This window comes from Lagopus leucura, unplaced genomic scaffold (genome assembly GCF_019238085.1).
Source record: "Lagopus leucura isolate 7727_CA_CO unplaced genomic scaffold, USGS_WTPT01 Super-Scaffold_739, whole genome shotgun sequence".
In the NCBI taxonomy this organism is placed as follows: domain Eukaryota; kingdom Metazoa; phylum Chordata; class Aves; order Galliformes; family Phasianidae; genus Lagopus; species Lagopus leucura.
The window spans coordinates 6,304,282-6,321,672 of NW_024962255.1; the positions used below are offsets into that span (position 1 = coordinate 6,304,282).

The 17,391-nt window shown below is 38.0% G+C and overlaps 1 protein-coding gene across 2 annotated transcripts in view; it reads left to right on the forward strand.

Moving 5' to 3' along the window:
* The window catches only part of GRID1 (glutamate ionotropic receptor delta type subunit 1), a 513,133-nt gene extending 498,557 nt beyond the window's left edge, over nucleotides 1–14,576 (forward strand). For both annotated transcript variants that reach the window (XM_042863189.1, XM_042863188.1), the window contains one exon: nucleotides 13,706–14,576. In XM_042863189.1, the coding sequence (XP_042719123.1) occupies nucleotides 13,706–14,134 (429 nt within the window). In that variant the 3' untranslated portion in view covers nucleotides 14,135–14,576. The remainder of the gene's footprint in view (nucleotides 1–13,705) is intronic.
* Nucleotides 14,577–17,391: the final 2,815 nt, after the last annotated feature.

A 17,391-nucleotide genomic window follows, 5' to 3' on the forward strand; every position in this document is an offset into this window, starting at 1 on the left:
TTTTTTTTTTTTTTTTTTTTTTTTTTTTTTTTTTTTTTTTCAGTCAGGCTTTGGAGTACCAAACCTGAGTATTGTGATATCACCTACAAATTTTGGGAATTAGATTTTCTCCTGACCGTTTTTGTCTGTGCAAAGACCTGTGAGATGTCACTGAAGGGAATGATTCCCTTGTGGCCAAATATTACACTTAGGCTTTGGTAGTCACCTCATGCAGAAAAAGAACAGCATTCTCTGCAATCACCATTGAAAGTCAAAAGAGGCAGCCTGGCTACTGTGACCCTTAAACTGTTAGGAATCCTGTAAATCAATTGCAGAAAAGTGGCTTCAGGATTGAATGAGGAGCCAATATAACTTGCTGAGCCCTTTTAGAAGTTTCTCTCTTTGGCTTGACCCGCTTGTTAGACTGTCATGCTAATCTGGTGTCAACTAGAAAAACAGAGAAGTATTGGGAAGGTGAATTTGTGACCACTCTGACAGGTTTATGATAGGGTTGGGCAACTGCAGCTTGACAAAGAAAAAGAGAGATTTTAGAGACTGTCTTTTTTTTCCTTTGGGGGTTGGTGTGAAGTCTGTGGCCACAAAGACCTGAACAACATTCGTTAGCATTGGAGAAATATTTTCAGCTGGTATTAAGGTGTCCTTGTATTTTCCTCTTCCCCTTTCAATTCCTTTGGCTTTTGTAGAGATCATTCGGAATCAATCCACTGAGGTATTCAAGGACTTGGAGCTCTGTGTGATATAAATCACAACTCTTAATTAAAATTAGTGTAAAAAATGTGATCTTAACTATATAACTATGGGCACTGTTTTTTGAACCCTGACACCATAACCTGGACTTTACAAATGTAGATGATATTTGTATCAGAGACTTTATAGGAAGCATTATGTCAGACTACTTCTAATTGGAAATCATTTGTTGCCTTTTTTTTTTTTTTCCTTTTTTTTTTTTCACTTAAAAAAAAAGCCATCTCCCAAAATTAAGCAAATTATATATTTTCTACCCATAAAGTCAGTTCATTAGGATGAACTTCCAGGAAAGAAGGACTTCTTTATTTTCCCAGAACAATCAATTGCCCTTAGTTCCCAATTCTGTCATGCAAGCAGTAGTGAAATTTCTTTAAGAGTAACACAGAATCACAGAATTTCAGGATTTGGAAGGAACCCCTAGAGATCATTAAGTCCAACTCCCCGGATAGAGCAGGTTCCCCACAACAGGTCACACAGGTTGGCTTCCAAATGGATCTTTAAGTTTCCAAGGAAGTGCCTGGGTCCTTTTCTAAAGATTTATTCTCTAAAAATCTTAATGTGATCATAATGCTTCCTTATCAATTCAGATTAACAAAAGAAAGATTAATTTCAACATCAGGAAAATTGTACAGCTGCAAGACCATCCCAGGTTCCATCTACTTGGGCTCAAGTCTGTGGTGCATTAAAATTGAAAACGTATCTGGTAATGTTTAAACATTCTTATTATTTCTGCTTATGGGAAATTTACTTTTGAACATCTTTTTCAAATTGGATTTTCTAGAGCTTATAATCAGCTTCTCCTAATTGTTACTAATGCCCAGACATTCTACACTCACTGTGAAATTTAGTCAGCTCCTACATTTATCTCTACATTTTAAAATCTTGAATTGACAAAACGGCTACTCAGGCTGCAGTACTGATACCCAGTCTTTCAACTATGATCAGCTTCAGAGATTTGGGGAATTGCAAAAGGAAAAGTGAAAATTAATATTAATTTTGGAATCTTTGCCCTTTTTGAATAGCTGAGCAATCACATGAAATTACTGAAACCCAGTGGCATGAAATGTCAAACTTTCAATATTTATCTCTGTATTTCTATATCCTTTGGTCCCATGCTTTTATTTCATGATCTTTGTTAACTCTGATGTAATCTGGATCATTTAACTACCAAGGGCTTCATCACATCATCGGATTCTTCCTACCTTTTATTCCATGAAAATATTACTTTTGTGACTGAAAGACAGTTTGCAAATGTTCCTTGTTGTTAGGATCTGGTACAGCTACTTCCTGCAATGAACTCAGCAGCATCCTTTGAGTTCCTTTGTACTTTATATGCTATGTCTCACTGAAATCTACTCTTCCCCTTCAGAGATCTCTTCAGAACTATTAAGATATCACTTCTTATTCATCCACATAACATACTCCATATCAACAAAAATATAAAAGCAAAAGTTATATTATCATACTATTCATGGAAAGAAAAGTTGACTTTTTCACTTTTCGCAAGGTATATTCACTAAAAAACAAATTAATAGATCACCTTTTGTCAAGTAAACTCACTTAGAGATGTTATATGAGGTAATTGCTGGAAATTGATACTTGTTGCATCTTCTATGAAGGACGAGCTTGATTCACTTACTGTTATTACAGGTCTTGACAGATGATTCTCAAGAAATTCTTGCTTTGATTCTTTCTTTATTTCTGATTAATGTATGTTGTAAATCAGAAGTGTATTTTCTCCAGACTGTGCTGCTCCTAGCAATGTGTTTCAGCAACCGTACCCAACACGTTCTTGATTTTGTAGTGCATGCAGATTATTTTTTCAACTGCACAAAGGGATTTAGCATTGTTTTCCACATGCTGAGCTGTTACTAGCCATTTCCCTATAACCTGTGTCTAGTTTATAATTCATTAACAATCACATCCTTTGCTTAGTTTGTGATTTCTTAACTTTCTGTTGCTTCTGTTACTTCTGTCTATACTCTGCAATGTTTCCTAGCATTATATTATAGCAAGAGGTAGCAAAAAATTACCCTGAAAATTACAACAAATACCAGCATTCAGGATGAAAGAAAGCAAGCCTGTATCTTTTGCCAAGGATGCCTTACATGATCTGCCTTAAGTTCCCCTTTTCCCATGTTTGATGCTACACAAATTCCAGCCTACCTCAAAAATCCCTACTTCCAGCTTTAGCACTCTTAAGAGTTACCCACTAGGACTCTTCTCTGGCACTGGAAGAATATGAAACCCAGAGTACCTCAGAAATGGAAATATGAGTAAACAGATATGAGTCCAATGGATCAAAATTTGTCACTGCTAAGAACTGAGATCTGCACCATATTCACTTACCATTATTCCACAGCAACTAGGGCTTCTATACCTTCAGTGTGGTGTCAGTGATGTTGGTTTGGATTATTAAAGTCTTATGCTTTCACTGTTATTTTCACTATCCTTGTCTTGTCTGTCACTTCATTTACATCGTCTCTTTTGTGTTGCTATCTTTTTACCTGACAATTTGATTTCCACTGGGATGGTTCCTTTTGAGAGTGAAAGGAAACACGCGGCCATCAAACTGATGTTTTATTTTCTTCACTGCATGTCCTCTAAATTTTATCTCTTTTTTAAATTATTTTTTTTCTGTATTTTTATGGCATGTCTGAAATCTTTGTACATTTTCTGCTCAATTGCATATAAATGATCATTTGTTTGTACCGCTGTATTGTATTCTACTTTTCTAAGAATAAATAAAGTTTTTTGGGGAAAATAAATAATGCAAATGCTGGCAAAATAATGCATTTCAATGCCATCTAGAAGTTCAGTTTCTAAGTAACTTCAAATATAAAAGGTTGAAAATTTTCACTTACCTGGCATTTTCAATTCAGCAAAGTAGTGTTAGGAATCGGTCATTACAGAATGCAAAGGTTTAACATTATTTTATGACAAAGTACAAGCTAGAATATCAGAGGAAAAAAAAAAAAAAAAAAAAAAAAAAAAAGGAGGGTAAATAAATGGCCATGTACAGAATTGATAATAGTTGAAAGAGCTTTTTCACTAACTCAGTGTTATCTTTTTACGTGAGTGAAGAAACAAGATTTTCTCCTTAGAGGCCTCTAATGGTGAAGTAGATATTCTGTAATATCTGGTTGCAGGCAGTGTGCTCATCTGGAATCCAGTGCAATCAGTAATGTCCTGCTATCGATCACATAGATCTAGGTCAAGGTTGCAGGGAATTAGAATTGATATGTCACCCCCATGATTAAGGACGTTGGATCCAGGCTCCTGATACTTAAAGCAGTATTCATGCATTCACTTGGTTCTAGTATATTTCCATAAGTGCAAGAAAGGGATTTTTGTGTTTGCTCTAATTTTTCCTTCAGTGGTATTAGAAAGCCCAAAAAGATTCTTAGGCATATGATCTGGATTTTCTCAGTATAAACCTTAGGGGGGAAGGAAAAAAAGAAGGAAAATACTGAAAAATGAAGAGAAATAAATTTTAAAAATGAACGTTGCCATGCAGAAAACTCAGAAAGAAACAACCTGTTTAAAGTTCCAGTTTGGTAATGAACTTAGGTATTTGCTTATGTTGCATTACGTGACCTGTCCTCCTGTCCTAGAGAACTTCAGGGGTTACTCATGTGCTTGGCATGAGCTTATGTATTTTACTGAATTGGAACCTTAATGCATCAGATTCTTTTTAGATTCTTTGCACAATGTTTACAGAGCTAATGTTTGTATATTTTATCTCAGCCTATGGTGGTATTTGAAAGTTGGCTTCTTGAGGGGATGTTGAATGTTCATTAATAACGAGTCAGTAAAAGTTTAAAATAAAAAACAAAAAACTACAACATAAAATGTGATTTTATTTTTTTTTTTAATTTATGAGTTTGTTCCATTATTGGTTTTTTTTTTTTTTTTTTAAAGTAGTTTTCAAAGGGATCTGGGCCTTGATCCAGCTAGGGATTTTAAGTATATACATAAAATTAAGTGAGAGTTTGATCCTAACCACACTGAGCACACACTTCCATTCACCTTCAGTGTAGGATTAAATTCAGTTGCTTTGAAACCTATGTACATCTGAAATTGGACATTGTTTGCAATGAGATGACTTGCTGAAGAAGTCTTTATTTTTTGTGTCACAAAAGTTGCTTGAACAGTTAGGTAGTGTCTTATAAACCTGAACAGCCTCTTTTAAAGGGTATTGGCTTCTTGCTGAAGAAGAAAAATGCTATAGTAACAGGCAACTTATAAATCTATTTGTCTATTGAAATTAAATTTCAGTTCGAGCTATCTAACGATTTGTTCCTTTCTTTTCTCATGCTGAAATAGGATCTTGTGCAGTTTCCAAAATATTGCCCTGAATGTGGACGCAGAAATCTCTAAAGAGTTAAATTTTAAATAAAATACTTATAGGTAAATATCAGGAATAACAGTTTTCTAAGGCTTTCTCAAAGCTGAAGTAGAGAGGAGAGTCTTTGCAAGGCAATTATTGCTGGGGATCAAATGGGTTGTATGAGCAACTCCTTATGTCTCCTCTGCCAGCTCTCTCGTGTACCTTTGACACAAAGTGTGGAAATTTCTGAGTTTAGGCTGTAAGGTGAAGAAGGATGGTGATAGAGCAATCTGTTATGCTGATGGTCCAGTAGAGTAAATCACTCTGGTAAAGGGTAGTAATAGGGCGAAAAATTATGTCATTTATTAGCTCTATAATAATGTAGGATTTAAAAGCTATGTAAAATAATGTAAAGAATGACATTAATTTTAGTGAGTTTTGGAACAAAACTTCTGTGAATTTAACATTTAGCTTGTAAAAAAAATTATCTGTCACCTCATAGAGTTATCTTAGATGTCATAGTTGAGTTCTGAAACCAGCACCATTTTCAAGGATCATCCTATTTGGTTACAGTGGCTAGAAGTTGCTATTTCAAACCAGAAGTGTAATTAGTATATGTTTGCTAAAGAGTGAAATACTAAATATACTGTTAGCCTCACTGTTTTGATCCTTTTTTGTCTCCCCACATCTTCTTTTCCCTTTCTGTCTGGAGATGGCCAATGATGTGAGGCTGGGCCTCAGAAGCATGGTGAGAATTTATAATATACAGATAATTGGTTTGTTGTTGAAAATGCCTGCACAGATGAATCCTTGCTAGTTTTCTCCCCACCTCAACCTCTCCTTGAAAAGTCCCCTTTGACCTAATCTTTGTGTTGCTGTAAATGCCTGTGACTATAGTATAGGCAGTGTGTACACAGTAAAGGTTTCCTTTTGTGCAAGTTCTCCTTTCTCCTAAAAATATTCCTTTTGATAGACTTTGGCATGCTTCTCCAACAGCATTCATTCAGTACTGCATTTTGCTGCTTGTTTTGAACAATGTTTCTCTGCACTCTTACTATCCATGCATTTTTAACTTCATGAAAACTGTGGAAACATCTGTTTAATGTGAACTAGTCATTCACTTTCTTTGTAGTTAAATCTACTGCTTGTGAACTGAGGTTGGTAAGGATTTTAAAGCTTGAATACTTCAGCATGATGTTGAATGTCTCCTTCTGTACTAAGAAATGAAGATGCTACCATAGCCTCTTAACTTCTAGGTTTGAGTATGCTGTTGGTTGTGAGGACTACCCAGTATTTCTTTGTGATTGCACTTAGTTCATGGGTTACAATGAATGCGGGAATAGGTCACTGCAAGAGACTGTGGGTCTGCCTGTCATCACCTAATTTGCAGTAGATGTCCCATCAGTACTGTTGCCTGCATATTTGTTCACAGTGATGTATCATGAAGTTGCAGTTGAATAAAAAAAAAAAAAAAAAAAGAAAAAAAAAAAACGATAGATGTTTAGTTAATTTGAATTGGTGTGCATCATCTGTTTCAATGGCCCGGTGGGGAACTAACTCTCCTCCTGGCACAGACTATGGGACAGTCATGGCCATCATCAGAATTAGAACCCTGGCTAGACGTGACTTCAGGTTAAATAGAGCCACCCTAATCAAGGGGAAAAAGGTGAGTGTGAGAAGATGTGGACTACTTGTTGAAATGCCTTGATGCTGCAACAGTTCTGTAGCAAATCTCTGCCACTTCATTGGTCTTTCATGTTTTGGTAATAGTTTCTTTTACCAGTTATAGGTATTTTCTGAATAGGGGAAGGTGAGAATGCAATTTGGCAATGTATCTAAAATATATTCCTATCACAGTGATATAAACTTTTCAGTATTCCTTTATTTCTTCCTTTTTTTCAGATTTACTTTCCCTTAGAAAGGGAAAAAATATTGCTTTATCTTCATAACAAAATTTCTGCTCTCTTGTGAAAACACACCTCCTAGTGAATAAGGTGGTCTCTTCTATATAGATTTTAACAATGTTTTATTTCTTCAAAGGTGATTACACATCAATTTAAATTAATATATTGCAAAACTCTCTTATTTCTTTAATCCTTTCAGTTGGATAATGGTTTACCGGACCTCAACCAATGTCAGTCTCAATGCATTCTTCTGACAGCTGTTTCATGGATAATGGCTTACTTAATTGCTAATTTAAAATACATGGTATTGTTTGTACTTATAAGAGCAGAAGTTTGATTGCAGAATTGGGCCTATTTATAAAAGTAGGTTTTCAAATAGACTCTGGAGATGCATCTCTATTTATTTCTAGAAAGATAATGTTATGGTCAAACCAGCATCTCGTAGAGTACACTCAGAAACCACTCAGCTAATTTTATGTAACATTAAGTGCTGTTTGACTAGGTCAGTTGCCTGTGTTGAATTAATGACAGCAAGCATACATCATCGCTACATCTGTTTACACATCTGTCTGTATTTCTCTGCGTTGTCGACTGTGGAATCTCTAAAAATAATGAGTGTGGCAAACAGATTTGTATTTAAAAGGAGCTATTTGTATTAATATAATACCATACTGTGTTGTCATTGTTTTGCAGCACACCTATTAGTTATATGTTTGCTGCTTTTTCTTCTTGAACAATCCAATTTTGTCTGTTTTTGCCACTCTGCCAGAGCCTCCTGGAATAAATTAAAACTATATTTCTACATATGTGATAGCTGCAGCTGAAAGCAACGATAATGACCCAGTGTGAATGCAGCATTTCAAAAGAAGTATTTTCTTAAACAAATGCAGAGCTGCTGTTTCTTCATTTCTCCCTAACAAGCTAAATGTGTGAATGAGTGATGTCTGAAACTTCCCAGGCAAAGCTGGGAGCTGGGCAGAGCTGCTGGTTTTGCTGCTAAGCTAAGAAGCCTGTGGGTGGCTGAATGGGGAAACCTGCCTCTTTGGGGTTTATTTCTCTGCTTTCTTTTTCAGTTATGCAGTTTGCCTGTTTGCTCATGGAAGTGTCCAAGAGACTTCCTTCCTGAGTTGCTTGGTACATGTGTGCCTTCTGTCTCTCATGACATATCTTCAGCGCATGCATATGTGTTAATAGATGTTATATGGATGGGAGAGGGACTGGCCTGTGACCTCGCCAAGGTCAGAAGAGGGAATGTGTGTTTGAGGCTGGGGCTTGACTCAACTCTTGAACCCCAGTCCTACTCACAAAATTACCTTACTTTCTTAAATAGTTGTTCCACAGAATGAAAGTTCAGTATTAATGTTTATCTCTTGTTTGGCTTTCATTCTCTCACTGAAAAATTATCCTTCATATTTCTATTTCCAAGTTTTTTGTGTCTGATATTTAGAGTCCGGACCATCAGACTTTTATTCCTGCTGTAGTCTAGTTTCATTTACAGGTGTGAGTGCAAATGCTGTTTTGTCATAGTTTTGGCATAGTTCTAACATCAAATTTCTCCAGATAGCCAACTCTCCTTTCTGATCATTTGACCTTACTGGAGCTGCGTTATCAACTTGTAACTTTTATCTGGTCTTCTCTTGAACTTTATGATAAGATGGTAGAAATTAGAAGTAAGAACAAAAGTCTTTCCTCTGGAAAATCCCAGCTATTGCAAGCCAGGCAGCTGAACAGAACGCCTTTGAATTAATAGTGTTGGGAGTGACATAGGCAATTTCTTGAGAACAGCGTCCAGTGGCTCCTCCCCAACACTGAGGCATCTCTTAAGTCTGACAACATTAACTGACTCCAAACCTCCCAAGTAGTTTCATGTTCTTTCATTTTGATTGCCCACACACTTTCCTTAGAGCCCACTGTAAAAAGTGGCAGAAAATAAGCTAGAAAAAATACTATGTTTAGAGTTGTTCTATCATAATTTATATATTGCTGTAATTTCTCTCTGCATGATAAAACCAAGCTTAGTTCTGCCAGCGAGCTGTAGCTCCTTGCAGTCACAGCTGTGCAGAGCTAGTTGTTTTTAGGTAATTCAGGTAAGCGTCCTTCAAATCCATGCAGATGCTTGCCATGGTGTGCTTTGCTCTCAGTCATAGACCACTGAGCCTGTCACTCAGAATCAAGTCCTTAAGATGTACCTGAAACACACCCTTCATTTGCCCTTAGAGAAGTCAAACTCATTGAAAAAGAATGACATTTCAATTGGTATTTATGAATGAGATAATTTCCTGACTAGAAGCATTGTTTGGTTAGCTGTTTTCCTTAATGTGGAGAAGGATAAGCTTGTGTTTATCATTCGTTTACTTTACATGAGGTATTTTTTTCCCCTTCACTGATTAACTTCTTTAACTTATCTACTTGGAGCATAACATTAATACTGCAAATAGAATTATGAAGACAGCAGAGGAAAAATATTTGATCTCCTTTTGGCAGCAGAACCATAAGCATTTGTCCGATGTAGCTGTATGTGAAAAATGAAGTTGAATTGGTGTGAAACATTGTAGAGGTTACATTTATAACATTAACTAAGTTTTGCATATTAAGTACAAGAAAAGAAAGAAAGGTAACCTTCAGTAATGTGTCTGCCTCAGACACTGAAGCATTAAGTTTGGAGCTCCTTCATTCATCTCTGAAAGAGAACAAGCTGAAGCCAGAAGCATTTGTGATGAGAAACAGCAAGGGGCTGCCTTTGGGCCAGAGAAGGCTCTGTGCTGGAAAATGGGCACACATACCCCCCTGTGGCTCTGGTTCTTCCCATCCAGCTGCCAGAGCCAGCTCTTCTGCTGTTCCCCAGCTCCAAGCCTCAATTTGCTAATTTATATTAATTTAGCAATTTTAATTCATTAATTTTGCCATGGAGAAATACAAAAATAGAGATCAGTTACAGCATTGGAAAGTTTGGAAGTCTTTTGGAGTATTATATTACCATTTCAGAATTAAGATCACAAGGTTTCAGGAAATGAGGAAAAAATGCCAAAAAAGGGCTTTAAATGATATCAAATGCCTCATACTTAATTGAGAATTACTGAGCTGAAAAAAGAGAAGAACACTGATCTGACAAAGGAGAAGAATGTCATAACTTTTAAGATTTGTTTGTTTGGCTTTATTACCTCTTAACCCTTTCCATTTATCTTGTTATTTTCCGTAGCATATGTTTTGTTATTGAATTTTCTAGGAGATCAATAAAGGAAAAAGAAAGATGAGCTTTACAGAATTTACAAATTCTGCAAGCTTCACTTGTCAAATAAAACACTCAGAACACTTCTGTTCTGGAAATCCCAGGATTCAAAGCGGTCTTCTAGTATGTAAGGACAAACTAATCTTTTCACGTGGTTCTAATCTTTATCTTGGATCGTTGTTTTTTTTTTTTTAAACATTTGAATGATTTGAATGATTGAATGAATGATTTTATTCATTCAACATTAGGATAGTTTCGTACAAAGCTTGACATTTGGTTATTTAGCTGCTCTTCATCTGATAAGGCAAAGAAAAACGAAGAACCTTTACAGTGTATTTTTATTAATCCTAAGAGAGAGAGTTGTTTTCCTTAACCTTTACGAACATCCTATTTTAGCAACAGAAAGAGGGACTAATGTGAACTTCTGGGCTCTTTGAGGCTTTTATTTATTTTTTTCTCTTATCTTAGTAAGGCCAGAGAGTTGTCCTCATTAAATAAAGAGTTAGAAACAGGCAAATGAAATCCCACCCCCTTACAACCTCCTAGTAAAATCCTAAGCATTTACTTCTCTGCTTAAAGTGTTTTGTAGTAGATTCAAAGTTATATTTGTGTGCAAGAATTAGGTTCTCTTTTTCTTTACAGCAAAATGTTGTGCATGGTTAAGCACATGTTTGTACTGTGAAACATAAACAGTTGCAATTGCACCATTTATGAACAGTGCTGTTCCAGGGCTGCACTGTGCATAGGGAGGAAGGGACGGCGGTCCTCTTAGACCAGTAGAGTGGCACCTCCCCAACAGGATGGTCATTAATATCCCCTCTCATCTGAATTAGATGTCTAGTAGGGTCATCCCATCTTTATTTTTACATCTTCAAAGAGCTAAATGTTATAACAAGGAGGAATTATTTGGATTTTATGATCTGTTGTGCACAGATGCTCCAAATTAGGAGTGTGCTTCCTTCACCAATGTATTTTTCCTCAGCAAACAGTTAATAGCTACGTGTTACAAATATCAGTACTATACTGTTCTCTCTGGCTTGGCTAGTTATCCCTGTTGCATTATTTTTGTTCCCATAGCAAAACAGGATGGAATGCACTGGAGATGTGCATGCAATCAAAAAATACAAGTATAAGATGTTGATGTATATTTTCACTTGAAATGATCTCAAGAAAGCATTAGATAAAAGCTCATAAAAATGCATTTTTATGCATTTTTTGCTCAGCTTCTGTCTGAGTACTCTACATTTGCTTTTCTCATAGTAGAGTATTGGCAAGAATGTGGGTCCCAGATAACTAAAGCGCTAACCTAGGAGTCTAAATACAAGCATGCAGGGTTTTTGGGAAAAGGATGTGTAGTACAGGGTACCTAAAGAAGCACTGTTTAATGGGCTTTGGGGAGTTAGCTTCCTTAGGCACAGATGGCATCAGACACTACAGTAGCTGAACTTTGCAGATAAGCAGAACTTTGCTGCAATCTTTCATTGGCAGACAGATAAAAAAAATACAGAAGTGCATGGCCAGACCCTGTACAAAATGAAGCTGCTCAGAGAGGTTGAGCCCTTACTCCCAGCTGAGGATAATGCTAAGAACACCTCCAGCACTTGCCCCCAGTACACAGTTTTATTTCAAGAAACAGAGCTACATAAATTCTACTGGAGACCTAGCATAAGCTCAGAGGTTTGGGTTCATGTTACACTAATTCATTTTCAAATCCATACAGAGATCACCAAATCCAATGGCTCTTGAAAAATATAGAAGTGGTTTAAAGTCATTTTAAATCATACAAACAAACCTATATTTGACACTGGCTGGAATCTAGGGCTTTGAAGTTGACTTCATTGTCAATTTCAGGCTGAAGGTAAAGTTGCATAGCAGTGTATGACATGGAATAATATAATTCACTGTGCCCCACCTGAAACGTAATGGTAAAAGATTATGTGGGGTAGTTGGCAGCAACCCTTCATTCTTATCTACTCCCAAAGCCTAGCTTTTGGCATGAACAAGAGTTTCTTTAAGGCTACTGGTTTTGTGTTTAACCAGTTAGGAACATGTTGAGCTATGGGCAGTCAGAGATAGTGATAGGAAAGGAGAAATGGTTTTAAACTGATCCAGGGGAGGTTTAGGTTAGATATTAGGAGGAAGTTTTTCACACAGAGGGTGGTGAAGCACTGAAACAGGGTGCCCAAGGAGGTTGTGGATGCCCCATTCTTGCAGGCATTCAAGGCCAGGCTGGATGTGGCTCTGGGCAGCCTGGGCTGCTGGTTGGCGACCTGCACACAGCAGGGGGATTGAAAACCAGATGATGATTGTGGTCCTTTTCAACCCAGGCCATTCTGTGATTCTATGATGATTCTGTGATTACTGGGACCCATCAGGTAGTCCCATTTCCTAGCCTCGGCTTTCTCTGAGAACACTGTGTAGTTTGTCAGACCAGAGGCTACCTTTAGTTCCAGGACTGTTGGGCTCTTACAGATACTTTGCTGCTAGTCTGCAGTATGTTACACTTGCATCAAAGAGCTGTAACTGCACAGCTGTGCTTTCTGAAATATAGAGAAATGATATAATACCTTTTTATTTTATAGACTGCTAGCTATTAAAATTTAGTCATATAACATCCCAGGTGGTTGGCTTTATTCTGCCAATTTGGTTGTTCTCCTTTTTGGACATCCTGCATGCTGCACTGAACTGAGGTCATAAAAGCCCATTGTAGGTCTTTGCTACTTCAAATTTTAAAGGCAACTTTTTTGGCCTTGGGAAGCTAAAATGGTGGCAGTTGGTGCCAAAAGTCTCTTGATAAGACCACTCTGGGAGCCTTAGATGACTCATTCTCAAGGACAGTGATGCATTTCCTAAGATTGGGGCTGCTTTCCCAAACACTGAAAACAGATGTAAACTTTTACCAGACGAGATGCCAAAGTGATAGACAGCTTGTAGTTGATCCCACAACTGTTCAGTTCACAAACGCATACTCCCCTGCCAGGGCTCCAAGAGCGTGTCTCCATCTTAATGCCATTCTGGGAGCTCCATGGATCTTGCCAGGTAGGTGACACAGTGCTCCCTGCTGGTTAAGGAAAGTTTCTTCACCACCATAACTCCTGGCTGGTAGATTTTGGTGCGTGAAGCAAATGTTCTAGAGCCAGCTAGGCTGTGCACAGTATTACACTGCTGTAATCTTCAGAAAGTGTGCTTCAGTTATGTGAGAGTGCTAAGCTCTACTGATGTCAAGATGTGTTGGCTGAGACATCGTTTTATGTTCAGGGAGTTTCATCCTGAGAGCATCAGTGGGCTTTGCAGGCTGAAACGGAGATGGCACTTTCTTCAGTACGTGTTCTCATTTGGAGGTGTTGGACAGACCTCGAGGTTTTGAACAGGCACAGATGACATCAAAGCAATCTAATGAGTAAACACCAATTCCCATCACATAGAGGAGGGGGAGGTATGGGACACAAAAGGCGGTTGCGTTGTGAGTGATTGTTCTGTTCTCTTCCTCACTAGGATAAAGAAGTGAACCTGGAGCAGGTCCATAGACGCATGAACAGTTTAATCGATGAAGACATAGCCCATAAGCAGATCTCTCCAGCGTCCATCGAGATCTCAGCCTTGGAGATCGGTGGCATGCAGCCAGCTCAGACCCTGGAGCCGGTACGCGAATACCAGAACACGCAACTTTCTGTCACCACCTTTTTACCAGAACAGACAACTCATGGTGCCAGCAGGACACTCACAGCTGCCTCTGGCAGCAACCTGCCGCTGCCCCTGAGCAGCTCTGCCACCATGCCCTCCATACAGTGTAAACACAGGTCGCCAAATGGAGGACTATTTCGTCAGAGCCCCGTGAAAACCCCAATCCCTATGTCATTTCAGTCTGTGCCGGGGGGAGTCATTCCAGAAGCAATGGAGCCCTCTCATGGAACGTCCATTTGATGAAAACAAACAGTAACACAACCAGCAGAGCTTTTTAATACAAAACTAAAAACAAACAAACAAAAAAAAAAAGCAAAGAAACTCTTACATTTTTCTTGTATATAAGTGTAAATAATGAAAGAATGAAGTGGGGTAAAAGTGTATTTTGAATATTCCCAATTTTCGAAGTCAGTAAAAAACAAAAGAAAAAAAAAAAAAACAAAAATGTATGAATGACTTTGTAAATTTTGTTCTATATGAATAAAAAGGCAAACTACTTGTGATCGTTCTCAAGTGCCAAAGAAGACCAGTTACTGGGACTGAGGGACATACATTATTTCTTCTGTGGATTTCAACATGTATTCCCTTCCTGTTCTTGTTTTCAGAGCGAATTTTATCCATTTCTTGCCATCACCGTGCTCAGACCTCTCCTTTCCCTAGAATCCTATTGCTGGCAGTTCATTCAGAGAGTTTGGCATCTGGTACTAGAATAGCGGTAGCAAATGTTTTAAACCTGAATTACAGCTAAAACCCAACAAGTGATGAAAATGAACTTTTGCTTTCTAACAAGCATTTAGACATCCATGCAGTTCTTAAGTTTAAACACAGGATTATGGAATTATGTTTTTACATGTGTATGTGCTGTGTGGCTCTTCTTATTTAATCTATGTTTTGCTATATGTGTATATAAAATATATATGCCGTATAGCGTATATATTTCATATTTATAAATGCTTTGATAAGAAACAAGTTTCTGGTTATGGGTAAAGCTGTTAAGAAAAAACTGATCAGCTCTTTTTTTATCTTATGTAGACAAATGCAAAAGGAGAGTAACCGGTGGCTGAAAGGACTGAGAGAAGGGAGAGCTTGAGCAGGCAGGAGGTAATGGCACTGCAGTGAGTGTGCCCTCTGGTGCTGTTCCTCCCCTTAAGATTTCAAGGAATTTGCTGCATAATGGATGTAATGCTTGCAGCTGAAGTTATATCCCTGAATGACAAGGCTAAGCTCATGACTACAAGCACAACTATGCTTTTTCTTCTCACTGATTTTATAAAGAGAAAAATGTTAATGGCCATGTCTGTAATATTGGTAAAAGTGGCCATTAAAAGGTTTTGGGGTTGGTTTGGGTTTTTTTTGTTTTTTTTTTTTTTGTTTTTGTTTTTTTTTGTCTGTGGAACACAATCAAAGGACAAAGACAAAACAGCATGTGTAGCTAATTTAATGTCTGATTCTGCAAATGCAAATGTTACCAGTGCCATTTCATATGACACACACACACACAAAAAAAAAGCAAAACCAAAACATGTTGTTTCATTCCCAAATAGTAGTCCTCATGCTAAAAATAACTGATTCCCCCTTCACCCACTGTTGCTAATAGACAATCAATAGCTTCCAGGATTGGGATAGTTTAATATCTTCTCATATCCCTACGGCTAGGTTGCAAGTTCCCTCTGTAGCAGGATTTCTCCACTTAACTAGAATGCTGCTATTTGGAAAAGGCTGTAGGTCTCGATGCAGCAAAATCACAGCCTACATTACGGTGAAAGTCTGTTTGAACAGAGGGAAAAATGCAGTCCCGTCCCCAGAAAATCAGCAGGCAATCTAGGTCAGGCTTTTGGATATGTAAATATTTCACTGATCACTCCCAATTTGATTTGTGTTATTAATCAACAGGTATATTAAGATAAGATAAAAGTCCCCAATTTTTTACATTTATATTTCAAGCAGTAGGGAAAAAAAATCAAGCTGGGATAGAAAAGCAGTCTCACAGAAGACAATACCCAGCACACAATTTAAATGAGGAATATTGATGGTGAGCTTCCAGAAGGAGGACTCTTGCAGGGATTCATTTGTTTCTGCTGTCAGTATGGTTCCTCAGGAACACAGTACGGTTTTGCAGCCTGGCACAAATAGTGCTATTTGCCACAAACTAATTAAAAATGAGTTATGCTGTAGTCAGCTGACAGGATTTATCCCGTTTAGACACTTGGCCCACACAAGCCTGGGATTTTTTTCCTCCCTCTTCTGTTGTACTTTTTCCTCTTATTCTCCGAACAACCCTCTGGCCGCAGGAAAAGCTAGATATTTCTCCTCCTGACTTTTCTACCTTCCATGCACAGGCAACAGTTTGTTATAGCAGAACGAGCTGAGCAAGAAAGCCATGCACTCCTAGCTATCTGCAAAGATGCAAAGAAGAGAGCATGCAACTGTTTGCACTGGAAAAAAAATCTCTCTTTTTTTTTTTTTATTCCTAATTTAAGATTTCTGAAGAGGTGCAAGGAGATGCATAGCTGCAAGCATACAAACTAGGGCTTGGTTGGAGCAGGTGCTTGGTGATCACCTTCATTCCTAGCATCTCCTGAGCTGCTTGGCCACAGCTTCCCCTCTGGACAACGAGGAGCCACGGTGAGCCCCTGGTGCACAGCAGCACAGCTGCTGCCGCCCATGTTGTAGCAAATAAGTACGTCAGTGACTGCCTCGACATGCAAGGCTCAGAGCAGGGGGCTGAAATGCTGCTTTGGTTGAGGCATCACTGCATTCACAAAGTAAATCAAGTCTTTTTTTCACATTGTAGTCTAAACCACAGTGCTAACAAGTGCTGAATAATTTAAACTGAACAACGTTTGTGGAACAAATTGTGAATATAGTATATCTGGGAGATTAACATTCTCCATATTCAATATTCTTCTCCCGGCCCAGTCTTACCACCATGTTTAGAAGTGTGATTTAACTTATAAATGATGCTGAATCTGACTGGTTTTCATGCATAAGCTATGAAAGACTTGTTTAAAAGCTCTGCAGGATTGTATCTAAGACAATCAGGATTTTGCAGCATCAAGCCACACTGTCCTTGCTCAGAGAAGTATTTAAGCCTGTGTGTAAGCCCTATAGAAGCACATGCTTTATGCACAGGTTGAAGTGCCTTGCTGATTACTGATGGAGTTCAGTGCAGGCATCTGACTAAATACGTGGTTAATTTTAAGCAGGTGAGTGAGCTTGCAAAAATCTAGGGGACTATTCAGTTGTTTAAAGGTAGCCAATGAAAGCGCTTTGCTGCACAAGGGTCCAGGCTGCTAAAGTAGCAATCCGTGATGGCGAAGGTACTGCCTAGTAATTATTTATATAAAAGTTAGCAACTCATAGCATGGGCCTCTCAACCACAGCAGAGAGCTGTTAAATTTTTCATGTGGTAGTTTGGTTTTAGGTTATTATGTACAAATCACCAGGTTCTCCCTGAGCATAAACAATGCTTCTTTCCCTTAACTTTCAGTTTGAAA